The following is a 26,884-nucleotide window of genomic DNA, read 5'->3' as shown; positions in this document are numbered from 1 at the left end:
ATAGAATTGCTAGTTGACATCATCCAAGAACTTACATTGATATTAGGCAAGTTTTAAACCTCTCTCTCTCTCTCTCTCTCTCTCTCTGTTTTTCTTTATGTTCTAGATAAATTAAAAATCAAACCATGTCACGTCCATGCCAGGCTCACCAGAACAATATTGGGACTAAGCTTCTCCCTCATTGAAAGAAACGCAAAAGATGAACTCACAATAGGCGGGTATTGACCAGTAACCATGTCCTTTTCCAAGTGAGAAAACTATGTGCCAATCATCAGCTTTTCGAACAAACAAGACAACTTGATGACTTGATAGGAGTTTTCAAACAGGACAGGATGGTAGGAATTTGAATATGTCAATCATCAACTGTAAGCAAAGGAATGTTTAATAAACTTATGGTGCATACTTCCAGCATGGTGGCTTTGCAGGAAAAGTTCCCAAGATTTCACATGATTTGATCAACAAACTAATGGGATACTGTGAAGGGCATGAAATAAAAGTGAAATGCTGCATCCAAAATTCCTACTTAAATGACACAATTTGCAGCATCTTTGTTAATTTTGTGAATTATGTGAATTATGCAGTAACTTGGCAAGCCCTGAGGTGCTTCCTCTTCATAAATCATTGTCAAAGCATTTCGGGCATAAATTAACTATTAAAACATGGCAGGATTGGAGATCCAATACCCTTAAAACTTCAAAGTGTAGGAGCCCTGGACTCTGCACAGAAACTTACCCTATGCATAGATGCCAGCTTTCGCATAATATCAAACTTTACCTTTCACGAAATTGTAAAGCTTAATTTGCTAAATTATGAATTATTGGTAGAATATTACCTAGAAACCAAAACCCAGGAGTAAAATACTAGTACAGTTCACAACCATAACAGAACTACGCACCCACTTCAATTTAGCTGTAGAACGGGTGGTTAAAATGATTGAGATTTAGCATCTAAAACTTTAGGACCTGACACCAAATATGCATGTCAAACGCTAATCAAGCCTGCTTTAAGATACTTTAAATCAGTTAATGTTTCCAACGGCAACAGACGCTTGATGGTTCCATAATGTAAATTTCCATTTTTGCAGAATAGCGTCTGAATTCACAATTTGAACCAGAAAGGTCTCTAGGTAATGTGCTTTAGAAATCCTAATTCCTTAGTGTTTCTTCTTGCTATTTCTCGATCAAACTTATCCTAAAACATATACTATGACGGCAAAAATTTTGAGTTAGAAAGTATGAAACCATGATAGAAGCATGCAGATAAACTTCCTTGGTGGACCACTGTCTGTGGGACTGAATGCACTGCAAGTCTGAGAAGACCAACACAATATTAGCAGAGAACAGACAACATCATTCAAAAAGGGGATTCATGCAGCATTCATAGCTAATAATCTCCAACACAACCTAAATTTTGTTTAGCATGCAACCTGATAGCTAAAGAGAACCTTGGCGGGCATTATCAAGTCTGTGTTGTCCTCAATAACGTTGATAACCACACGGAACTTTCCTGTCTAAAAATTCCTACCAGGTAGAGGTACATGCTAAAACAGCAGACAGATCCTCCTCTTCCTAAAGGGCAAGAATTCAAAAGCATCACTCCCAAGGAAAAGCTCATGGTGCATGGTTTAAAATGTAAAATCGAAATAGAAAGTTAGAAAAACTACAGGTTGACACTTGACACCAATTGCCTTTAACAGGGATTTTGAGATTTCATCAAGTAGGCCTATACCCAGTCTCCTCCAAAAGCAAGAAAATTCATCAGTACTCTTGAACACCTTTAAATAAGTCAGCCATAGAATGTTCATGACACAACAATGCTTCCAACAGAAACATTCACGACACAACTACAGTTTAGAGCAAATGGCAATGTCATAAAACCTGACGGCAAAAAGAATCTTTACCAGCTTAGGAATCACATTAATAGCGAACTCTATCAAGGGGCACAAAAACTCAATCAAAAACCAGTTGTGAATTAATCTGAAACAAAAAGTGGAAAATTGGGGGTGAATGGTAACAATCCCCAGATTTACTTGCAACATCCAACAACATTTATACAAAGTGCCAGTGTCCTTGAGAAGAGAAAGATTGTAGATAAGCATTTGCTTCAGTTTTCAGAAGCATCTTCATTGAATGAGACGTGCTTTACATCAGTTTAATCAACAAAATTTTTGATCCCATCTCTTTTCATGGCTAATTAGGGGCCATGTTGACAAAGAGGTTAAACAATGGCTAAAGGAATCGATGTCAAAAAGAAAAATAATTTGTGAGATTTAATTTTCCAATTAGTCCTTGAGCTTGCTCAGACGAAATGCTCAGTTGGGTACTCATGCTCATATCCGTTGTAGTCATAATATAGCCTTTCACCCTTAGCAATGTCCCTGTTAGCAACAATGAGAACCCGGCATTCACCATTTACACTATATCTGACACATTTCAAATTTTGCTTCTTCCTACCCTCCCTGCGTAAAAGAAAGTGTAAAACGTAAGTTATCAAATAAAACGCACACATCATAACAAGGTTAACTCAATATGAAGACTCGTACAAAAAGTCAATAAGTTTACAGAACATTACAGGACACTTCATGCCATCAAATCATGCATGGATCTTATTATGTTGACTAAGTGCTGAACATGACAAGAAAAACAAAAACCATCAAAGTAGGCATCCACTTACGAGGTGTAATTGTTGATTCCATTGATGAACCGTGCAATATTTCCACGTTTATCAGGACAGATGACAAGACTATCCGATGGATTTTCAGCTGAAAGGAGTGTCATCATGCTATCACAGTCATCATTTTCACGATTTGTCAAATAATCAACATCCCCAACGTACTCGGTGATTATTGTCAGATCCTTTATAAGTGCATCTGCTTCCACTGTAAAGCTGCATGAAACCACAAGTTTTTTCTGATTACAAACATGCACACGCACATAGATACACACACACACACACAGAGAGAGAGAGAGAGAGAGAGAGAGAGAGAGAGAGAGAGAGAGATGGTAATTACCCTTCAAAGGGGTCAAAAGTAACAAGAAGAGGAGGCCCTTCTCCACGTTTGTACATTGCCTTGCATTGATCTAGGGTTTGCGTATCTTCTTTAGATAAAACCTGTTGAAAACAAAATAGATAAATTTGTTAGAAGATTGAATCTTAGTTTCCACAGTAACTCTTCACAAATTTTAATGGCGAAAGGCAAACTTAAAACCGCATTTAAATATATTGGGACTGATGAAGTGTTAAAAGAGAAACCGAAATCAGGGATATATGAAAGGCTAGTGTACGGTGTATGCACTATGCCAAGAAACAAAACGAACGATAGACACAACCTGAACCAAGGTAGATGATGATGCAAGGCCTACTGATCATGAGAACGAAGGACGAGATATCACCCTAAGTAATTCAGTGCACAGCTGGCCAAACCCCAGCAATGCAACTTCAATACCCTTTTTCTTGGCCCATGCAACCAGTTCATCCACCTACATGAACGAAGAAATCCGTCCAACAATCTAAAGACACCTGTCTAACTTGACTCCAGATGCTCGTTCTGTCTGAGTTCACACACTTCGGCTTGACAAAACATCAAACAAGTCAAATGTTTTATAGTATTGTAGTGCATTTCGTGTTTCTTGTGCATAGCACCACACCATGATAATAGAAAGAGGAAAGCTAGGATTTCGCCTTGTACTTCCAAAGGAGAAAATTATCACAGTGTTATTCATAGGATATCGAACGTCTGTGGAAAAGCAACCTCGATCCTAAAATAAAACAAGAAAATATAAGCACCTGCATTCCACCCTTCTCCAATTTCGCTGCATTGGCCGACCTGGGCGCCATTCCAGGTACATAGGTCAGGTCATCGTAGAATTGCATCTTCAATGCCTTCAAACCTGCAGCAAGCGAACGCATCTGTTCCAATCTTCTCTCTGGTTCCACACTCGGAACGAACGGCAGCAATCTCCTCTTCTTCTTTGAAATCACCAATTGCCCTGATCGCCTCCTCCGTTTCCGAGCATCTACCGAGACCACAATTACAATTCAATGCCAGTAAATAACACATGCAGAAGAGTACCGTCCCTTAGATTTATTCACGGGATAAGAGATATGAGGAACGAAGACAGAAGGCATACCGATTGAAAATTTCTCGACTGGGTTATCTGGTTTCTGTATGCCGAAGAAATCGATTATCTTCGTTTGACTAAGCCGTAAGACTACGCGACATCACCAGGGAAGCCAGATCAGAATACCATCTATTAGGAAATAGCAGAAAAGAAGCCCTAAATCATCTGCAAAGAGGGATTCGCAATTACCTCGCGAGGTTTTCTGGCTAGAGCAGCTAGGGCAGAACCAAGGACCAGTCGGAACCCTAACAATGATCGGCCGGAGGCAAAAAATATGGAACCCACGGTCGCACTTGTCGCAGAGGAGCATCTCGCCACCGCATTCACCGGAGCGGCACTCCTCGCACTTGACACCCGAATAATCGTCGCGGTCGTCGTCGTCGTCGTCGCTGTCATCGTATGGGGCAGAGGTCAACGCGACATGGGGAGCCGTATTGGCGATGATTTCCGACATGGAGCGGTATTTCTGGGTGGGAAGATCCGGCGAGGGTCCGTGCAGGAGGAGGTGGCGGGGCGCCTCCGTCCGCTTCCGGTGATGGGCTTCCCACGGGCAAATCAGACGGATTGACGGCGTCATGGCCGGAAGATCCACCGGCAGCAATCAAAACATAACACGCATGCAGATGGGGAGGGAGGGAGTTAAACGGCAACCCTTCTCTCTCTCTCTCTCTCGCACTCTCGCGCGCGCGCTCGCTCTCGCCTCTCTTCCTCCTTTTCTCTGTGAGGTGAGCGGCGGCGCCAACGGTTTTTGCCGGGAAAAGAGGGCGGGGAATGGCGGAGGAATTGCCTTTTTCCCTTTCCCGCGAAATATTGCGCGGGTAATGACGTGGCAAAAAGGGCTGACGTGGTAGGATTCACTTCACCTGAACAGTACTGCCACCTTGTTGTAGCTCAATAACACCCTTTCCCTTCTTCTATCTTATTTACCATCAGGTTTGAACTATGCAGATTCAAATCCAGATCCAGTGTAGAACCAAATATTTTGAACTCAAGCGAGGTTTTTACTGATAGGAATCCAAATAAATCAGTTTCAGAACGAGGATTTACAATTGCTGTACTTATTCCAAGATCCAACCGTTCAAAAAAAAAAGAAAGAAAGAAAGAAAAAAGATTAGACAAAGCTACTGCCCCGGCCGGCTGCTGAACAGTAGATGCTTCTTTTAACGTGTGCATGTAATAACCTACTGATTAAATTTAGTCATGTATTAAATTAAATCACTAACCGACTTAAAAAAGACTTGGTTAAGTGATTAGTTATCCTAGTTAATATTCTTATTTAGATCATAAATAAAACCGTTAGATGATGATGTACTCAAGCAGTATAGTATGCTACCTTGGAGAGTCCCACATGCGGATGAGCATGTTTGGAAGGATGTGGGTTGTTTAATCTCATTACTTTCAAGGACTTATAAATGATCGATTGAACTAGTTTATAACTTTTTGGAACTAAAACTAACTTTTTGGAACTAAAACCAAAACTGCTAACCGGCCATACAAAAAAATTGAGCTTAGCATTTGGAGTAGGTTGGATTGCTACAATGAGAGGGATCAGGGATCCCAAGAATCGAACGGACGTACCTGCCTTCTCCCACTTACTTGAAGAAGCATTCCAGAACAAGTGGAGGAACTAAAATTCATATATGCTAAATCAAATGCCTAGATAACACCTAGAAGGTTCAATTACAGGGACAGATCAATCGGTCAACATTGGCACATCGGATATTGAACGGTAGACAAAAGTCTCACGGTTGCTTGGAAGGTTCCTTGTCATCATAAAAGGGCAGGCAATTATATTGTTAATACGCTTTTTTAGAACCAATCATTTGCACAAGCACAATCCAAATCCAAATTGAATTCCTTCCCCCGCAATGTAAACGGACCCTACTGCCCACCCATCATCAATCATACACGTGGAAGCCTTCGATAGATGATCCGTTAGACAAGGTTTGGCAGTTTGGAAAAAGTCACTGCAAAAGTCTACGCGATCGTCCCTAAATTTGTATGCTCCAGGCTACTAGATGCAAATATCTTCACAAACTGTACAACAATAGTCATATAACAAATGCAACCTGCTTCTGCACCTCAATTTGGCCAAATACTTTACACTATCTGGATCTCTTTGGCTCTTCTAGTGAAACGCGGAAGCGGGCTGTGTTAATACAAATGAAAATTGAGTGAGAAGGCAGAAACTCGGATCGAGCAGAAGCCAAAAATGATTCTTGACTCGAGTCAAGACATTCGTCACCTCAAAAGCTCAACCGGAATCGTGGGAATCATGAAATCAGCATAGTAAACTTCTTCCAGGTTCCAGAGGCTTTGTATTCTTATAACTACCACCCCGCTTCGCAGTCATCCGACTGAGCCCCAGTTCAAGACTAATCCCACTATTGTCCCCCATTCTAACCATTACAGCAAGATCCTCACCTGCAAGTGGGAAAAGATTCAAACAGTTGGATGTATCATCTTGCACCTCACCAAGTTCAGGTTGACGATTCCCTACTATAGGGACGCCATCCTCTGCATTTGAAAAAACAGGAAACTCAAAGCTAGAATTACAGTCTTGCTGGCACAATCCGCTCCTTTTCAGCACGGAGTTGCAGGTCTTCATATCCAAAGGAAGAAGCACGTTCTCAGTCACCTCATCCCTTTGAAGCTTTTTTATTTCACAATGGCTAGGCTCCAATTGTTGAGGATGTGATAAGCATGCGTGTGGAAGCACCATTTTGCACATAACAGAATCCTTGCTTCCGCTCCTAAGTTTGATTTTGACTGAATCCACCATTCCATGCGGCTGTATATCATCAGGTGTAGGTGAACATAAAGATGGAGAGGAGATTATGGAAGGCAAAGAATCAACTGAATCGATTATTCTTCCGGGCAAGTGATCCGATGAGTGCAAGCTGGCTCTTCCTTTTCGCAAACTTCCATCAATATGAGGCAATCCATCGCTTGACTTATTTTTGAAAACCCCCCATATGTAATATCTTTGATGAAAACCTGTGACATACAGAACACGTAATGCCCATAACTAATCAAAAACAGTCCACTCCAGAAAATAATTTGATCGACCTTTCCTTCTTACTCCCTATAGGTACCATATACGAAACAAGACCAACATATGTCAACATTAACCCAGCTTCATTTTGCTGCATAATTTGAGCTTGAATCATATTCCTAGGGTTCGATAAGTGTAGGTGACATTATAAAGTTGGGGATAAAAGCAATCAAACACTTCAAGAATGAACGACTACTACAATTGTCTAGGTAACATTATAAAGTTAGATAACTAGAAAGAACATCCAAATTGAAGCACCATCAAAAGGAAGACTTTGACATGAAAGAGATAGCACATGAGATAATTCCTCACGACTACATCCTGAGCATAGCCATGAATATTGTTAACAAGTTTTTAATGGTTAGGCTCTTTTCGGGAAGTTTTTTCACAAAGTTGAAAATTGCGGGAAAAAATAGACAACCTTTTCAGAAATTTAAAAAAAAAAATCCTAAAATTTAAGAAGTAAAATAAATGAAAAACTAACAAGAAAACATAGTTTTACTAACAACGTAAATGAAGATAAATAAATTTAACTTGTTTTAAAATTTAAAGCAAAATAACATAAAAATAATAATAAAAACATGATCAAAAAGAAAAAAATGTAAAAAAAATAACATTTTGGAGTTTAAGGCAGTTCTTATTGGGGTTTTTTTTAAAAAAAAGTGACTATGGTCCTTAGATAATCCCAACAAGGAGTCACATCTGGACAGCAGCTGAAATTGTAAACTCATATTAAATGAGACGGTAAACCAATAATCACCATGGAAAACTAGATACAAGGAGAGTATGAAATTAAACAAAAGGAATCAACATAATGAAAAGGACCTCAAGACAGTTGTCTTGTATTAGGTGACAAAAAATAATAAGTTTTGTGTACTACGGACCAAACCCCAGCCAAAAATTACCTGATGAAAGCTATATGATTCTTTTAGGTGACAAAAATAAATAAATATGTTTGTACCAGGTACTTAACGAAAGAAAAGAAACACCTGATGACAGTTAACTAACAGGCTTCCTTTTTATGAGCCAGCTCATGTTCACATTACAGATGGTTCCACAAGCTGATCACAAGATACTCAAACAACAGAAATCTTGAACAAGAAGTTCGGATACGTACGGTGGTATGGTTCTGGCAACTGAAGGGAAGGGAACACCAGCAGCTCCGAATCATCAAAACAGACCTTTAAAGCGAGATCAGAAGTGATTAAATCATCCAAAAGCATCTCAAATGAATGCTCATCCCTTCAAAATACACACAGGCAGTGAAACCAATCAGGTCCTTAAACTACTGATGAAAAACAGTATGTGTCGTCCATGAAGAAGAATCTAACCACCCCTCCGCTCTGATAACAACACGACTCCCTACCCACAAAAACAAAATGGAAAAAAAAAAACTTACTTTCCAGAGTTGGAGTTGGGGAAAAAATATAAAGCAATATGTCCACCATGGGGAGGAGATTTCTGAAAGCTTTTAGGCCAAACATCAGATCTTTGATGGACGTGTATAGAAAGCCTTGTAGGCATACTTCTTGCCACAAGAAAAACTTTTTCACATGCTGTGTTTGACAAGTGAGCTCTCATTTCACCATACCGGTAGCCGCGAATACAAAAGCTTCCACTGCAAATAGTAGGAAGACAAGATTTTCAGAACAAAAAGAACTTCACCTTTATATTCAAGTACCCCAAAAATATCAAGAACAAATAGCATTGCCATCTACTCCTGAGAAAAGAATTTAAACAAGGACTTTCTTAAAGAAAAATCTAAACAGCAAGTTTTCATCGAAGAGAGTTAAAAATTAATCACCACCTGAATTATTACAGCTCTGCGAAACAAGTCTCAGAGGTAGCATTTTCTAGGAGCCTAAATGGCCGTTGGATTTCAGCGAGGCTTGGGCTTCATTTGCATGTTTTGCTCCTATAACTTTTGGGAGCTGAAATACATGACTATCATGTAACTTCCCATTGTACTAAATCGTATAACTTTTTCCTTGGCCTCGACAGCTCAAGGCTATATTGCAAGTTATACGTCAATAAACTACACTTATTTTTCTAGTCTAGTATTCCAACTTAGGCACTAACAAAGCAGACAACTATCCAACTATTAGAACATCAAATTTAATGAAGCTAACCAACTAAAGCTGAAACTTACTATATGTAACATAGCAATCAGGTTCTGTGATACACCCATGTTGCAAGGTATGAGGGTGTAGGACACCCATGTTGCATCGTTTTGTACAATGCAACCTCTGTAAAACCTTAAGGGAACCCAAAACTGTTTTTTTTTTTTTTTAAAAAAAAGGGGGTTTATAACACCTTTCACTAAATCGATCCACTTTCTTGGTTGGAACTTCTTTCAAATTTGCTCTATTTATTTTTTCAACTGTTCATCATAACCTCACCTTAACCGTACAACTGGTTCACTAAATTCAGTAAAAAGAATAGTGTAAATCTCCATGAACCTGAACTTGATTATAATGGTTTGAGAGATATAAATACACAAAGTAAATCTCTCTCTCTCTCTCTCTCTCTCTCTCTCTCACACACACACACACACATACACATATTTTGAGAGATCCTTAGTTCAAGATTGCATTTAACAGTGTATTCATTTCTTAATTTAATGGAAAATAGTGAATTAATACTCACATTCCCAAATTTCCCAAAAAAAAAATGAAGACTCCAAAGAAGAGATATTATGATAAAGACATTTATGTACCTCCACACTGGCTCAAACAATGGCCAGCCTTCCATGTAGTTAGAAGCTTCATCCAACGTTGGGTTGCATGAAATATTCTCGCATACATTACCTTCCAAGCCCAGACTTTGACCCAAATCATTGTTAACATCTCTAGATGATGACTCAGGAAATGTGCAACCTCTCATGTCAAGTTTCTTAACACCATTTGCATAATCCACATCAGGCTCCAGATTCACCAAATTTTGATAATTCCTATCAGTTTCAACTTCAGGATTTTTATTCTCATCCACATTCAAACCAGCCTCTCGTGGCACCACATCCTCATCTACATCCTCATCCTCCAAAATTAATCTCCTTCGTCTCCTTTTGCTGCCAACTTTTCTAACCATATTCATATTTGCAACAGAAGTTTGTTTCACATTAGCCAGTAGTCTGGAAGTGCCCATGGCATTGTCCTCTTTCACTTCATTAGCAACAAGATCTTGCTTGTCGATTGAAGGAGTAATTTCAGAGCACTTCAAACAGCAACTTTCACAATGCCAATTGACTTCTATACCACTCCATTTCACTTCACCAAGACAATAACTGCAATTGAGGGTGGGAAAAGAACAAAAGTGAAAAGGAGAACACTTCTAATGGCAGTTCTCAAATTCCAATAAACTTCTGCACAACCCAACTTTAAAACAAAAGAAAAGAGGAAATTACTGGCAAATTGACGCAGTGTGGTTTAGTGACATCCCAGATTCGGATCCAGTTAGAGTAGACCTTTATATTTCATCATCAATTAGCCTAAAACAAAAGAAAAGAGAAAAGATTTTCTGATTCTAATCCCCGCTAGAAAAGCACCAAAAAGCAAAGAATGAAAGGGAAAACACTAAGAAAAGAGAATTCAATAACAAAAGGGAATTAGGTTTTTTTTCAACATCAGTTAGTCTAAAACAAAAGAAAAAAAGGCTTTTGAAGAGGCCTGAACCCTCAATTCGAATTGGATATCAGATCCACCAAACAAAGGGGGTCCAAATCCAAAATAATATCAATGCTAAATAAGACCAAATCTAGAGTCTAACTGGATCTAAATCTGAGATCTGATCTTCTTAAACCACACTGCATCACAAATAAGAAAAGTCTAAGGTAATAAAGATAGTCGACAAATGACAAATAATTGACAAAGTCCAACATAGTTGCCACTATAGTAAAACTAGAACAAGTAATGTATTTTCTACTCAAATAACAAAAAGAAAAAGACTTAAATCAAATCATAATAAAAAGGCATCAAGGGCCATCATGCTTGCCAACGAACATATCAATATAAGTAACACAGACCCTTCAAAAAGGTTGCTACACCCTAGTCAAGTCGACTTAGGTGCGGGTGCAGATTGGCCACTGCTAGGGCACTGATTGTGTGTGGCTACAAATACGTTGTGTACTATTTTGGATAAATCATGAAACTAGAGCTCGTCAATTGTTCATAGCTATTATCACCATTCGTGGACAACTTAAACGTCAGTCTGAAACATAGCCACAAATAATGTTCTCAGGTTTTTAGCAGCGAAGTTTCTCGAGTATTTTTTGGCAAAATTGTGTTTCTTGAGAAAATTTTGGAAAATCTCAACAAATGTTTCAGAAATAAAAAAATCCAAAAAAATAGGTAAAAATAATGTTTAAACATAGCCACAAAGATCGTTCTCAGGTTTTCTTTTTTGACAAAGTTCTCTTTTTTGGAAAATCGGAGTATTTCAAAAAAATAAAAAATTCAAACATTAGGTAAAGATACATGAAAACCTAAAACAAGAGGAAATAAAATAACAAAACAAAAGTTGGAAAAAGTAAAAACAAATTTTTCAACGTCTTTTTTCAAAATATTGCAATATTTTACTGTTTTTTCTATCTCCTTTTTTTGTTAATATCATAATCACAAATAATGTTTCGGAGCAATGTTATTTGTATCGTACGATATGAGCGCGTATCGTACGATACGTATCGTATAGGTCAAGAAAACTTATACGATACGTGTTTGAAACACGATACGCGTCCGTATCGTACGATACGGAAGAAAACATATATTTCTTTATTTTTTAAAAGTTTAAACACTCCTCCCCCTCTCTCTTCTTGTATTTAAAGACTCCAATAGACGTAGGAGGGATAGATTTTGCCCGTTTTCATCAAAAATAACCAAGGATTCATCAATTTGGAAGATATTATCATTGAATCAGGAAAGATGATAACTATATGTTTTGAACTTATAAAATTGTGATGTAATCTAAGTCCTAAAACTCCAATTCCTAAGACTCTAAGTCCTAATATTCTATAAAATTTTCAAGTTTAAAATCGTGATGGATGCTTATATGTTATTCTTGAAAATTTGATTTCTTACTTTTGAATGTGTAGTTAATACACATGAATGTTCCTTATGTATGATGATCTTTTTTATATTTGAATACATTTTTCTTATTTTCTTATTTTTTGTTCATTTTTTTCAGATTTTTAATGATTTTTTTCTATTTTTATGATTTTAAAATATTTTTTAAAATTAAAAAATTAATTTTACGATACGCTACGCAACGTTTGCGATACGTTACGATACGGCGTATAAGTCGGCCCGACCGATACGCGATACGCTACGCCTTTTATAACATTGTTTCGGAGTTTTAAACAGTGAGGTTTTTCTCGAGTATAATACGGCGAGCTTGAAAAAAAGGAGGAAAATATGGTAAATTTTTAAAAATATAAAAAAACTAAAAATGGGGGAAAATAAGTGAGAAGTTAATAACACAAACATAAGAAGATAAGTAGATTTGTAACAAATAAAAAAATGAAAATGAAAAAAAAAACTGTTTAGCATTAAAAAATTGAACAAAATGAAAGAAGTGAAAAAATAAAAAAAAAAGGAAAAATGCATTTTTTAGTTTTAAACAGCAATTTAATTTATCATTTTTTTTTCAAAAAAAAGGGTTTTTTGTGACTATGGTTAATATAACGATATTTTCAAAAATATCACCACATGTGCAGCTATGTGTTTACGCTAAGAATGATAATAAATAAATTCATTTAAGCTCAAAGGTGAATCCATGATGTCACTAACCTTAAAAAAGAGAAAAACAAACAAAAATCAAGAGAAAGATGAGCAAAAAGGCCATAAATATATTACAAACTTTTTTTCCAAAAAAGGCATGTTTTTCAAATTTTTTGTTTTTATCTTTACTTTCTTTTAACCTATGTCACATAGGTACGGGTACGGGTATGGGTGCGGGTGTGGGTACGGACCATTTTTAAAAAACTTTGGTGCGAGGGTACGACCGTACACACACATGCACATATATATATGTCAAAAAATTTCAAACATAATAACATATTCACACATATATATATCAAAAACTTACAAACAAAATAACATATTCATAAATCATGATCCAAAATTTATAGATACTATCATACTACTAGAGATCCTTTTGAAAATCAGCAGTCTCTGTCACCTATAAAGAGGAAAAACCAATTGAAAGCCACATAAACAACGAAGAGCAGGCATTTCCCAAGAATAACAACAGAACCACGTACTTACACCAACATAATGAGGTCAAGAAAGTCATGACTATTGACTACGAACACGAACATCATAGTCAACAAATTTCTAGTTCAAAGTAGCAACTGTAAACCAACCTAGGGATAAGAACGATAGATTGCGACAATCAAGCATGTAAAATCAGCATAGAAGATAGAACAAGGATTAAGAACTAAGAATCACCAAGCAATAAAACAAAAGAGGAAAAAAGTGAAGAAAGAATCGAGACAGAAATCAAACAAAGAATCGGGAAAAAAGGGTCAAACGTATTCCTCAGACGAGAGAAACAAAAGTCATCCAACAGAGAGAGAGAGCATTGTTCCTCGAAGTCGGCATCTGGTCCACCGGCACCGGAGATGATGGAAGGCTCAACACACGAGTAGATGATGAAAGCAAGCAAATACCAAGAAGATTGGCTCGCCGCTCGCCGCCTGCTGTCGCCACTCACCATTTGCCGCATGCCGTCGCCACTCGCCGTTCACCTGCCATCGTTGGTTTTCGGTGAAGCATCGTCGGTCTTCGATGAAGAGGAAGAAACGTAGTCGACGAAACGAAAATATGTCTAAAGGTTTCGAAGATTTTAACATGAAAATTGTTTAAAACGTTAAAATTTAAAAAAAAAACGTTAAAATTCAAAACCAGACAAATTTGGACTTGGTCAAAGTTGACCAAGTCTGAAAATGGTTAAAAATTACCCCAGGTACGTTGACCGTACTCAGTGTTGTGTTGACCACACCTGCGCCGCACCCGCACTGGTACCGCTAATGGGTGTGAGTGGCGGAGTATGAATCGCTAATGGGTGAGACGAGTCCTTCCATGCCAACTTGTGCTGCATTTCCCATCTACATGTTGTAAATGCAACTGCCAAGATAATGTGTCTCATGACAATATGTGTGAAGAAGTATGTTGTTCTACAATTGCCCAAGCATGCATCTTCCTTGAAGGCCTGCAATTTAACCCACTGATCGGCACCACAATGCATTCTTGGATGCTCCTTTTTACACGTAATCAAGTGAGTGTACTTACTATAGTGAGCAGCCATTCCTTGGATTTCAGCAAGTCGGCATAATGGGGTTGTCACTTGAGGATGGAAAAACCAAAGTGTGTGATCCAAATAAGGTGTTGGTTCTGACCAGCTGAACTGCTCAAGACCCTTAACGCCCTCCCTTTCTCCTTGCACCATGGATTGTATAGTTTCTTCATAAGGCATGTCTTCAAATTCATGCTCAGGGAAACTACAGGCTCCACAATAAGTAGTCTCTCGTGTCCACCCTTTCCTAACCAGATGCAATGATAACAAAATAATTATAGGGCATGTTTTTATCTTCCATCCCACAAGACTGGGAAATCACTCTTCCCCCACCAGCATGTTCCATAACATGCATTAAGGCATGTGCCAGAGTTGGATAGGTAAGCATCGATCAGTGAAACTGCTCGGCTTCAACTAATCTCACTTTTGAGTAAGTCAAAGATGATATGGACTATATAAATGATATTTTGGCTTTAGGTGAAGAGAGTGAACTATCACCCAAGATAGAGTAGAACTCCATTTCCAAAAAATGAGTTTTTTTCTCAAGAGGTCCATGGTCAAAGCAATCTGTGATTGAAACTTGCAAAATCGATGTATCATCGTAACACTTACCTGTCACACGAACCTTCACATGAGAAGGGTCAATGGAATGCATGGCTAACGTTCTTCCCTCTGATCCAGTCACACTCACAATCCATTCCCACTTTGAGCTTCCTTGCAATCGCTCGTACCCCCTCGTAACTTGTTCGTGGAAAACCAGCCCATGCAACTCAACATTTTCACTTACCAATTTGGGGCATCTACTAATGTCGATAGTGACCCAAACTTCAGAGGTAATGTCGGAATTTATTAACTATTCTAAGCCCACTGCCTGGTTCACCATAGCTTTCTGTGTGTCTAGACCGCTGCTTGGTTCAGGACAACAAGATAGAAAGATGATCTCCCTCCAACTCTCAAGATCCCTTCCAAGACCCTCCCCAACAGCATATGCCCAAACCTTTAAGAGTGGCCCTCCATATCGGTATATATGCATTCTTTACCATCAAAGGTGTGCTCTCCTTGCACCGTCTTGCATTAGGAATGGCCACTAGGACCTTCTCAATATCAATTTTTGAGTAAGGAAATCCCACACCAACCATGATTTTATCCTTCTCCTCCAAGTAGTCTTGTTGGCCTTGTGAAAGCTGCCACACTGCAAGATTATTCTTGTGAAAGAAATGAAAGAATGCATCGAGGAGAATCCACGCCAAAGAGTGTCAGCGTCGTCAAGGTGCTTCCCTGACTTTTCCTCATACAGCAAAGGAATTATTATCAAACGTGTAATGACAATCCTGTCAAGGTTGGGAGTGACAATTTCTGGCTTCAAGAACTGGAACACTGGTATAGTTAGCCTTATTCTTCTAAGGCGAACACTTCTCTGACTTTGGGTGGTTTCCCTAGCCTTGCCTGGTTTAGGATTTTCTATAGCTTGCGCCTCAATAGCATCATCAATTGGCAAATCTAATGGCTCCTTTTGTTGCTTGCAGTAAAACAGATTGCGGCAGGTCATCTGGACCAGCAACCACTCCCCCTCTCCTTGTAATCGCCAATCGGCCTATGATTTCATCCCCAATAGTCTGATATCCCTCAAAAGCCTTGCAATCGGATCTCAAAGGGCCTTTCTGATCTTTATGAGGTTTTTCCCTGATTCGCATAGACTTGCCATTGGTAAGAGAATGTCCGACGTTGAACGCATTTTTGGAACCTGATTGCAATTCACCTAGGGAAAAAGGTCACCAACTGTAATATCAAATAATGGTGCCTGAGATCTTCGTTCCTTGAGCCTCCCTGCATCTTGCTTTGAGTCGCCATCCTCATTGACCCACGGTGGTTTCCATGGCTGCTTTGCATTCCTTCCAATCACATGTGAGGCCTCCAGAAAAGCAACTTGGCGCCCTGCCGATAACTCCACATAAACATAAAAAGAATTATGTGTACCTTGCCTTTTGACTATTGGCGATAGGACATTGGTGCCTTTCTTGGGTGATCGAACGAATGTGCCCCCATGGCATAAATGGTGCTTCCCAATCCCAACTATTTCTCTTTCCAACTTGAATCGGCATAAACAAACATCCAAGATTTCATCGACACCCTGTAAAAACTAGCTCGTGCCTTTTTCATCAACATCAACAATTTTCTGGCCATTTTCTTGTAGGTTCTCTTCACTTCCTACAATCTCTTGCTTCATGATCTCAACACGACGGAAATTATTGTCGCTACCATAAAAATCGAGTTGATGTGACAGACCTTCTTAACCGCCTCTGCATCTTGAGAGGTGGACACTATCTTTTCTACTTGTTCTCCATCCTTGTATGACGACTCTAGAATGTTCTTGGCTCTGATCACCCTAACATCTATGCTGTTAAGCAACTGTTCCACCAGGTCTTTGAAAACCTTTTGCTAGGCCATTATAATTCCCAACCTCTTAGCCATGGATTCTCAGTTTCCATCGCCTCCATGAACTTGTCCATCATTTGGTGCTCTTCCTCCAATTGCTTGTAGAAGGATTCAAGAGTTGTGGGATCCTCATCCTCACAAGCATTCTCACAAGCAAACAACGTGAAGAGGTGATTTGGTTTGGTGAAGCAGACGACCAGCTCTGATATGATTGTAAGCCACCGCTAACCTCGATGAACCCTTACAAAAGGAAACCCCAAATTCCACGCGCACACTCAACCCTAATCTCTAGATTAGGCTTTCTACTCCCAGAGGAACACCCACTAATTTCTGCAATGATCTCTATTCTGATCTACTAAAACCCCTTTTTATATAGGTTAATGGGTCAGACTAATGGACCCGACCCGAGATCCCCTATCCGGTGTCTAACACTCATCTTGGAACCTTAATCCAAGTCGTTCAGCCATTGTCATAGATATCGTGATATTTTCGAAAGTATCACAATATTAACAAGCAAAATAAGAAAATTAAAAAAAATGAAAAAAAATCATAGCTTTTTTTAAATGAGAATAAATTTATCATGTTATCTTCACGACTTTTCCTGTTTTTTCATTTTTCTCTTTTCTTAACATTAATATTGTCATGGATTCATATTTACACCTAAATGGAATTATTTGGCTTTATTTTTATATCATTGAAACCTTACTTTTAACATTTTTTAGGTTGAGCTAATGTCCTTAGCTTCTCATTCGTTGTGTTTTTACTTAATTTTATTTTTTCATTTTCCAAGGCTTTCCTAACAAAAACAATATTACCGAAAAATACTTGAGAAAAACACCACCATTGGAAACTCAAGAACGATATTTGTGGCAATGGTTTAATTATCGCTTCCAGCCAAAGGAGACATTCCATTTGAACAACACAAAATGAAATGTGTATGTACACTTCTCCCCGCTCACATGCTATGGGAGCAAGGTGTTGGTGCTGGTGTAGGTGCAGATACAGCAATTTTTCAATAAAATTTAGATGTGGGTGTGGTGATTAAGTGTATATATATAGTTACTTAACTATTTACGAGCTTCATTTATCTATATTTATATATAAACTTTTTGTATTGTCCAAATTTTAGTCTGTTGTACATTTCAAATGGCCAGTTTTGCCCCGACTCAGCTACTTGCATGGGACGCACTGTCTCAAAAAAGCACCAAAACCAATACCAACATCAACATGGGTCCAGCAGTTTAGGAGTACCCATACGCAATGTTGTAAAAAGCGTAACATAAGCCGTATCGGTTTGGCTTTAAGATACGTTGTATCGTAAAATATTGTAATGTATCGTAACAATATTGTTTTTAAAAAAAATCAGAAAAAATATAAAAATTTCTAAAAAATACAAAAATAATAATAAAAAATCAATAAAAATTACCGTATCATACCTGTATCGTGTCGTATCGTAACTGTATCGTAACGTATCGTGTCGTATCGTAATTGTATCGTAACGTATCGTGCCGTATCGTAACTGTATCGTTGTCATATCGTAAATGTACAATACGAGGGGTGTATCGTATAGTATTTTACGTTCGATATGATACGTATCGTACGATACGGCTCCATATCGTACGATACATACAACACTGCCCCTACGACATAGTGATACATAACTACATACTGGTCTCAATTTCATCCATCCAACTGTTGTCTTCTCAATGTACCTTCATCATTTCCACCATTAGAGTTAAGAGAGAAGGATATAACATGGGCAATGCAGTACCATCTAAATAATTAAAAAATTAAAAGTGTGCCTAAGTGCTGGACTAAGCACCGCAAATAACATAGATGCCATGTTGAACAACATCGACATCAAGTTTCCAAAATATTTTTGTTTGTTTTATTTCCTAATATATTGACCAGTGTTCAGCTTTACCTAAAACCCCTGATTTGGACCTTCTCTCCTCTCTTTTCTTTCCCCTTTATTGTTTTCTTTTATTGAGTAGCAACAAAGAACCTTTAAATTTCCAGCCTACGTCTATCTAGTGCTTCAATTACACATGTGGTCATTGCACATTGAAAATAACCATCAAGTTATCATGAAATGGCATTCTAATTTTGTGTCTCCAAATTGTTCCTCAGCTTGATTAGAAGATATGTCACTATAAAAATGTTAAATGTCACAGTTATAATTTCACAATGGTTTCATTCCAAAAAGAAACGTCTATCAAACCTCAGCATACCTCCACAAAAAATAGTAAAGGATTTCGCATGGGAAGGAAGTAGCAAGCAAAAATACATGAACACAGCATTCAAAAGAACTAAGCAAAAATAGTTGAAACTTGAAATCAAGGCCCCACAACAACATAAAGTAGTGCTTGCAAATTAACATTATCAGACAACAATCAAGATAAAATACAATTGACTTATCCAAAGGATAATGCTCAAAAAAGCATAAAGAAGTTCATGAAATACTTTCGCAAAAAAGAAAGATATATTAATAATGTAGTAACCACAAAGTTTAAATACCGATGCACTGCATAAGAACTACACTTCTGACAAATGATAAAACAATCAGAGAAGCGCGATCCACCACAAGTTTCACAAACAAGTTCCTGCATTACAATTTAATGATTAAAATGTATCATTCAACAATATTAACAAAAAAATTATATTAACATTATATGCAAAGACAAATTTCAAATAAAAAATGTAATGACTTCAAGGAAGAAACCTATTATCAAATGTAGCAATAAAAAAAATCGATGTGTCCATAGTCATAAAAGATACATTTTAAAAAAAACAATAAATAAGTCGGTCATTTGAAACTATAAAAAAAGTCAAATTCGTGTTTTATTGGTGTTACCATAAGCAATGTTATCTGTATCACAGATAAAGGAAAGACATAATGCATAAAGGTGGTTATTAAGCTTCAGCGAGAAAGAGAAGACGTGCAGGTGCAAGTACAAGTATAACTTAAGATACGTGGAAGGAGCAGTGGTCATACCACTTGTACTGATGGTAAAGTACCAACTAGGAGGTCGAATATTGGATTCTACTTGATCAAGAATTTCTTCCCCATTTATACTACTGCATGAGCGTGAAATTCGTATAGCCATGTGTACGAGGGACATTATCAACGCAGCAAATGATACCATAGGAAGGTGGTTCTGTGATGCATCCATTCTCTTTAATACAACTAACTCTTATCATTTTCAACCTACAACAAATGTGATCACTTTTTGTATGCCAAGGGTATAAAATACCTTCTTATCATAAATTGCAAGGTAAAACTTTTAATGATGCAATTAGAGATATCAAAGCATATTGTGTGGACTGAACTGAAGAGCTGGAAACACACGATAAAGTGTAATGGCAAATGGGTGCACAAATATCAAGTACAGAACATTCATAAACTTCCTTGTATATTTCCCCTTAGGTACAATGAACATAACATTGATAAGCAACGCCTTCAAGGAAGCATCAAACTCATTTGATCCCATCAGCCTTGGCAATTTTGATGTATTAGATCCCTGTATTGAAAAACAACCATGAACCATCTATGATCCTTGATGAGGACGACCTTGATTTTCTAAACATTGAATAAGCAATATAGTTTTTTGAAAGAAAGAGAGGCTGGAGAGCAATGAAATGTTGGTGAGATTTCAACAAAATAGATTAAAACATATAATGAAAAAAATGAAAATGAGGATGAAGATCATGACGCAAATGACGAGGAATATGATTATCGTTGAATCGTGAAAGATGATAATTATATGTTTTGAACTTATAAATAGTGATGTAATACTTTAATATATTGTGATGGATGTTTAACTTTATTATGTTATTTTGAATGTGTTGTTGATATATTATAATAACCTATGAATGATGCATTATGAATGTTCTTTATGTATGATGATTTTTTATATTGATTACATTTTTATAGATTTTTTTATTTTATTTATCTTTTCAAATTTTCTTTATTTTATAGAATTTTTTTATATTTTTAAAATTTCAAAAACTAATTATACAATACCCAACGATACATTGGCGATACCGATACGTTATGATACGCCAAATAGGTCAATCCAACCAATATACGTTAAGATATGTCTTTTACAAAATTGACTAAAAGCATTAAATGAAGGAACAAAGTTAGTGCAAAAATATCAACTTTGTTTGGATAACAAAAAAAACTAGGGACCCTTCATGACTTAATCTAATTAACAAAACAAAACAAACTAAGTGTTGCGGACCGACTATGTCTGGCCCAGCTTCGGCATTGTTTGGGAAGCATGTGGGATCCAATCAAACGTTAAGTCAAGCAGAAAGCAATGCATTTGGAATGCGCAGCGTGGCGGTGCAAAGACAAATCATATAAGTGAGTCTTGGTCATCAATCTCTTGAAACGTGCAAGTCCGTCGTTGGGGAATCGATAGGTTCCCCACGCGTATTGCTTGAATACGCACGGGGTCACACGTGGGTTAGGGGCAATTCCCTCGGTAGACGCATATGTTGTGTCCAAAAAGGCGTAGAGTCACGCAAGGGCGAGCAAGTGAAAGCTCGACGACTAGTAGCGATGGTCGGCCGCATTACTTAATGACATATAGTCGACAACTGGCTTCGGTCAGGGACTTCCTCCCAATTGATGTCTACCTCCACCCAGATTTCGTATGAAAGTAGATAGGCACTTGGAGGAATTACAGTGTTCTGATAGGGCCTCATGGCCACGGTTTGCCAATGGTCTACTGTGTAATAATCCTGAGTGATGTTGTGCCGAGTGTCTAAGACTCCTCGTCCACTCCATAATCCCAGAAGATTGATGAAAGCTTCCGCTACACTAAAATTGAGTTAAGGTTGGCTGAAAGCTTGGGAAACCTTCAGTGCCATACGGGCCAAATAGGCTTGAAAAAGTCAGCCCATGAAAAAATAGTATCAGAGTAGGACAATTTCTCGGAAAGAACTTAAAAGATGAGAACGATGCAAAAGATACAATCAACAAGTTGTTCTAAATAAGATTGGCTTGTTGCTAGTGCCCTATAATTTGGGTATGTTCGTTGGACACTGGTTCAAGTGGCTGTGTTGGTGTTGACCAAATGGAAATCACACGTTCCGAAGATAGTATCTAGGTATCAAGACCAGAAAGACCATGAGGAACCGTTTGTTAATGCAAATAGGGTGAGAGGCCCAACCTGAAAAAAGATTGTCCAAGAGAGCATGGGCCCTTAGCGTTGTTATGGCTTGAAGAAGCAAGAATGTTGGTTGGCAACACATCTTAGAAATTTGATAGTTAGTGGTCGTCGGATATGTTTCAAACTTTACTAAAGAAAATGCAGAAAGTGACAAAAAAGTGAGAAGAACCGAAAATAGACTAGAGGCAAAACACCCGATAAAATAAGTAGCCGAGACGTGACAAATGCGTCAAGCAAACGGATGGTGGCTCAATTGAATGAAATAAAGGGGATGGTTGCGGAGTTTCTCTCACTCGAGACAGGTCGCTGAGGGCATCGACGATTTTGTGGTGGGAGAATGTTGCAGACCGACTATGTTTGGCCCCGCCAAGCCAACAATATGAGATGCTGCTTGGCCAGCTTCGGCATTGCTCGGGAAGCATGTGAGATCCAATCAAACTCTAAGTCAAGCAAAAAGCAATGCACTTGGAATGTGCAGCGCGGTGGTGCAAAGACAAAGCGTATAAGTGCATCTTGGTCATCAATCCCTTGAAACGTGCAAGTCTGTAGTTCGAAATCGATGGATTCCCCACGCGTAGTGTTTGGTTGTGCACGGGAGTGCACGTGGGTTAGGAGCAATTCCCTCGATGGACGCATATGCTACATTGACAATCGCATAGAGTAACGCGGGGCGAGCAAGTGAAAGCTCGACGACGAGTAGCGATGGTCGGCCGCTTTACTTAATAACATACAGTCAACAACCGACTTCAATTGGAGGCTTCCAATGAAAGTCTACCCATACCCAGATTTCGTATAAAAGTAGACAGGCGCTTGGAGGAGTGGGTGTTCTGACATGGCCTCATGGCCACGGCTTGTAGATGGTCTACTATGGGATAATGTAGGGTGATGTTGTGCCAAGTGCCTAGCACTCACTCGTCTAGTCCATGGTCCCAAAAGATTGATGAAAGTTTCCGCTACACTAAGATTGAGATAAGACTGGCCAAAAGCTTGGGAAACATTCAGCGCTGCGTGGGCCAAATAAGCTTGAAAAAGTCAACCCATGACACTAAGAATCACTTTGCTAAAACAAAAACAACCAATAACCTAAGAAGACAATCAAAATAAAGCCAACCCCAAATATCATACATGACCTTATTAACCTAATTCTAACAACTATGATCTCAAATAAAAGGAAACATCTTTGTATTTCTTCATAAATGTTGACCAATGAGCATTAATGAAAATTGAAATCACTTGCATTATATCAATAATAGATTATAAAGATTTAGATATTGCAATGTGCTATGACATACAATGTTGCCTATATCATATGATACAAGCTCTTATTATACAATACTTATCATATAAGTTTACAAAATATATTTTCATGTTTATGACCACATTTTTCATGTGTAACACAAGCGTATCGGTGAACATTGTAAAAGGCATATTGTAAAGCGTATCGATCAAACTAACCTTTACACTAATTGTAGCATATAGAAAATGTATCAAAATGTACCTTAAAATTATTTAAAATTTTATAAAAAATATTTAAAAAAATATGAAAAAAAGAAAGAAAAAAGCCAAAAAAAACTTGAAATTTCAAGAAAACGTGTTTGATAAACAGAACTCATCACAAACATAATAAACATTCATGAATTATAATTCATAAACAACAAAAACTTCAAAATCATTTACATAAAAACACATAATTCATAAAATTCTCTGCCAAATACAAATTGAAATTATGTTTATGATTCAGTAACATCATGATCATTATCAATCAATACGATAATCATTAATTTTTATTTTTCTTCATTATCCCTCAAACTAGTGATTTTACCATAAAATAGATGATTTCTTGTGATTTTTTTTTTAAATAGCAAAAACTTGGCCTCCAAAGCTTCTTAAAAACCGTTGAAAAAAAAAAAAGAACTTGTATCAACTGATATGGAAGCCATACCATAAAATATGGCCAATACAAGCACGAGGTATGATGCTTTCAACCATAGTCACAAATCAGGTTTCAGAGTTTTAAACGGTGAGGTTTTTCTCGAATATAATACGGCGAGCTTGAAAAAATGGGAAAAATAATATAAATTTTTAAAAAATTTCAAAAACTAAAAATGAAGAAAAGTAAAATAAGTGAGAAACTAATAACATAAACATCAAAAAATAAGATAAGTAGATTTGCAACAAATAAAAAATAAATAAATTGTTTGGCATTAAAAAATTAAAAAAGTGAAAAAAAAACGTGCTAAAAAGCGCCTTTTTGCTATTTAATGTTTTTTTTTAACACATTTTTTTATGTTTTAAACAGCCATCGAATTTATCACATTTTTTCACTTTTGTTCACTTTTTTTAATAAAAAAAGACATTTTCTGTGACTTTGCAGTTTCAGGCTTTCAGCCAATCCACATCTATATTTGTGTGGCATAAACTGAAAGCAAACGAGAGCTCAGTCTCCAAATCTGGATCAAAACATTTTGGCTCCTTGACAACACAAGCAAGATTATGTATTGGATCATGACAACCATAGGGACATGTGAAACCAATAAAATTGAAGATATTATAGGACAAACATACAATAAACACAAAAACAACTATTTCATTTTGCAAACTAAAATATCACAAAAAATCTACCAGAAATATATCATAATAAAGCTTTCGTCTTAAAGTAAATGCAACATCACAAGGAAAAACTCAATGAAAGAGTGATAAGAAGAAAGAGAATGACACTAACCATGAAGAAACGACGTTGAACCCCACAACAAAGAATGCGTTGCGCAAAGGTAAACCCTTCCAACCTAGAAGGGAAAGGAAAACAACCCAAATCCATTCAATAAGCAGAAGATTTAATGAGCAGAAGAGCAACCACAGAAGAAAGAAAAAGACCCACACACAACTAGGGCAGAAGGAAAAAAGGAAAACAAAGACAAGAAAGCAACCCAACACCCAATGTCCTTAAGCGGAAAAGTAACCAACGCTGCTTAACCAGAAGAAAGCAGCAGACCATGAAAAAGTACAATCCGCTGCTTCGTTTGAAGGAAGTGGCTGTGGTAGTTTCTGTTTAACCGCAAGGGTAGTACATAGTTTTCTCATAAGAAAATGATGTATAATGTAGCTGGGCAGATTTTCAAAAAATGAAGGTATAGAAACACACTCATAACCAATAGAGAACGAGAGAAGGAACAAAAAGAACCCACAATCAAGAACGCCCAAACAGAACAGAAACTCTCAAACCAGGGAAGGAAGAGAAAAAGGAATGCAAGATGAAAAAGACAAAAGACCAAGAAAAAACTTATCTATCTCACTCACTCTCTACGGACTTCCCCGTGAAGAGACAGTTAGAAGAAAGAGAACGACGAAAGAGGGAAAGCCCTGACCACCAGTACCACCCCTCTCCCAAGTTAGGCTCCGCCCCTCCGACGTCTATTTACAGAGAGAAAATCAAATGCCGCCCTCGCTCTTCCCATCAGCGCGAAAGAAAGGCCGGCGCTATATACTAGCTTCACCCTCTCCGACGGGAAACCCACATTCGCCCCTCTTAAGGCCGACCTCCGTCGCCAGTATGAGCCCCATAACGTCGCACCCTTCTGCGCTAACCGCTTAGACGCTGGACCTTCCTTCTTTGGTGACAGAGACCGATCACGCTGCAGGTTCGCCGATTGAAAGGGCTTTCGGCGGGGGTCCCAAACTACCTGAAAAATGATAACATTTCAAATTTTAATGGAAACGAAAACTATGGTGAAAATATTTATTTTGATTCCGCTTGTCATCACAAGTTGTTGAAGCCCGATCCATTTAAACTTCGTAGAAGTAACATTTTCCATCTTTTGCATTTTATTTGAAAATAAATGGTCATCGATTTTCCATCGCTTTCCTTCTAGATTAGAAATCTGGAAATTCTACGTCTTTATGGAGGTTTGCAAACAAGGAAATATTGGGAAAAGGAATCGCCTTTTACTATTTTGGTGCTAACTTTATTGTACCTTCGTCTGTTGGAATTTTAATTTTTAGTAGCATGTTTCTATTGATACAAACCCGAGCGCGCTCCACGTTTCCAAAAGTAATGGACTCCCGCGCCACTTTTGGAATGATGTTCAAATTTGAACTTCGCTTTCCCGATAAGTTTTTTAGTAATGCTATTAATTGACTTGACGTTTCGTAAATCAAATGTTTGTTGGAGGAATTTGCTGAACCGTGGCAGAGTTAAAAACTTTGAAGGCTTAATTATAGTTTTAAATGTTTTTAATACTAAATGAAATATAATTTTTCAAAAAAAAAATCCGAAATAGGCTAAGGGATTATATGAGCCATACAACTTATAAAATAAATTACACATGTATCTGGGTGAATTTAAATGGAAAAAATGGTTGTAAAAAAGAAAATGCAAAAGAGTTAGGAATAAAACAGAACGGTAGTTGGAAAAACTTATCCCTACGGATTTGTTGAACCCACGTTTTGAGGGGAAAAAGAAGTACTGTTCATTATTTTAGTTATTATAAATAATTTCAACAACCTTAATTGTAAAACATGCTATGTGCAATCAAAAACTATTTTTTATTATCAAATTAATGCACGTATGTGATTTTTTTTTTCTTTTAACCATTTAATACTTCTGATGGTTTTATATGTGTCTCGCATCATTTAGACTAGTATATAATATATAGTGGCTTTCAAAGTGACAAACATCACTATGACACTTTTCAGTTAATTTCATCTCTTTTATTTTTAAATAACAATAATAACAACAATAAGTACTTGTAGATAATATTAACGAAAGTTTGGCATAGTTTCCAACCAAACAAAAACCAAGTTTCAAA

The 26,884-nt window shown here is 37.5% G+C and overlaps 2 protein-coding genes across 9 annotated transcripts; both read right to left on the bottom strand.

The window, feature by feature from the left end:
* Positions 1 to 2,084: 2,084 nt before the first annotated feature.
* LOC116248542 (histone-lysine N-methyltransferase ATXR6-like) lies at positions 2,085 to 4,921 on the bottom strand. The gene is made up of 6 exons (XM_031621392.2): positions 4,311 to 4,921; positions 4,131 to 4,211; positions 3,787 to 4,016; positions 3,011 to 3,111; positions 2,674 to 2,886; positions 2,085 to 2,458 (listed from the first exon to the last, which is right to left on the bottom strand). Exons 1-6 carry the CDS (start codon positions 4,696 to 4,698, stop codon positions 2,299 to 2,301), a joined length of 1,173 nt encoding a protein of 390 aa, XP_031477252.1. The 5' UTR covers positions 4,699 to 4,921; the 3' UTR covers positions 2,085 to 2,298.
* Positions 4,922 to 6,099: 1,178 nt separating this feature from the next.
* LOC116245921 (uncharacterized) lies at positions 6,100 to 25,945 on the bottom strand. Of its 8 annotated transcripts, XM_050077472.1 has the most exons (9): positions 25,377 to 25,945; positions 24,802 to 24,865; positions 19,895 to 20,107; positions 19,417 to 19,502; positions 10,580 to 10,663; positions 9,893 to 10,459; positions 8,576 to 8,794; positions 8,294 to 8,418; positions 6,100 to 7,118 (listed from the first exon to the last, which is right to left on the bottom strand). In XM_050077472.1, exons 5-9 carry the CDS (start codon positions 10,609 to 10,611, stop codon positions 6,403 to 6,405), a joined length of 1,659 nt encoding a protein of 552 aa, XP_049933429.1. In that variant the 5' UTR covers positions 10,612 to 10,663; positions 19,417 to 19,502; positions 19,895 to 20,107; positions 24,802 to 24,865; positions 25,377 to 25,945; the 3' UTR covers positions 6,100 to 6,402. The 8 variants fall into 8 exon arrangements, with proteins under 8 accessions (XP_049933429.1, XP_049933430.1, XP_049933428.1 ...); XM_050077473.1 differs by lacking the exon at positions 19,895 to 20,107; XM_050077471.1 differs by lacking the exons at positions 10,580 to 10,663; positions 19,895 to 20,107 and having other exon boundaries at positions 6,100 to 6,270; positions 6,367 to 7,118.
* Positions 25,946 to 26,884: the final 939 nt, after the last annotated feature.

This window comes from Nymphaea colorata, chromosome 1 (assembly GCF_008831285.2).
Source record: "Nymphaea colorata isolate Beijing-Zhang1983 chromosome 1, ASM883128v2, whole genome shotgun sequence".
In the NCBI taxonomy this organism is placed as follows: Eukaryota; Viridiplantae; Streptophyta; class Magnoliopsida; order Nymphaeales; family Nymphaeaceae; genus Nymphaea; species Nymphaea colorata.
This window is presented reverse-complemented; position numbering and strand designations above follow the sequence as displayed.

Excerpts from the sequence above, each read along its gene's own strand:
- LOC116248542 (XM_031621392.2), bottom strand. The coding sequence starts at position 4,698 with ATGACGCCGTCAATCCGTCTGATTTGCCCGTGGGAAGCCCATCACCGG. Across the intron at positions 3,112-3,786 it reads TGGAGAAGGGTGGAATGCAG|GTTTTATCTAAAGAAGATAC; the intron begins GTGCTTATATTT and ends TGTTTTCAACAG. Across the intron at positions 2,459-2,673 it reads GGAATCAACAATTACACCTC|GGAGGGTAGGAAGAAGCAAA; the intron begins GTAAGTGGATGC and ends TCTTTTACGCAG.
- LOC116245921 (XM_050077471.1), bottom strand. Across the intron at positions 8,795-9,892 it reads TTGTTTGAGCCAGTGTGGAG|TGGAAGCTTTTGTATTCGCG; the intron begins GTACATAAATGT and ends TACTATTTGCAG. Across the intron at positions 8,419-8,575 it reads CCCAACTCCAACTCTGGAAA|GGATGAGCATTCATTTGAGA; the intron begins GTAAGTTTTTTT and ends TGTATTTTGAAG.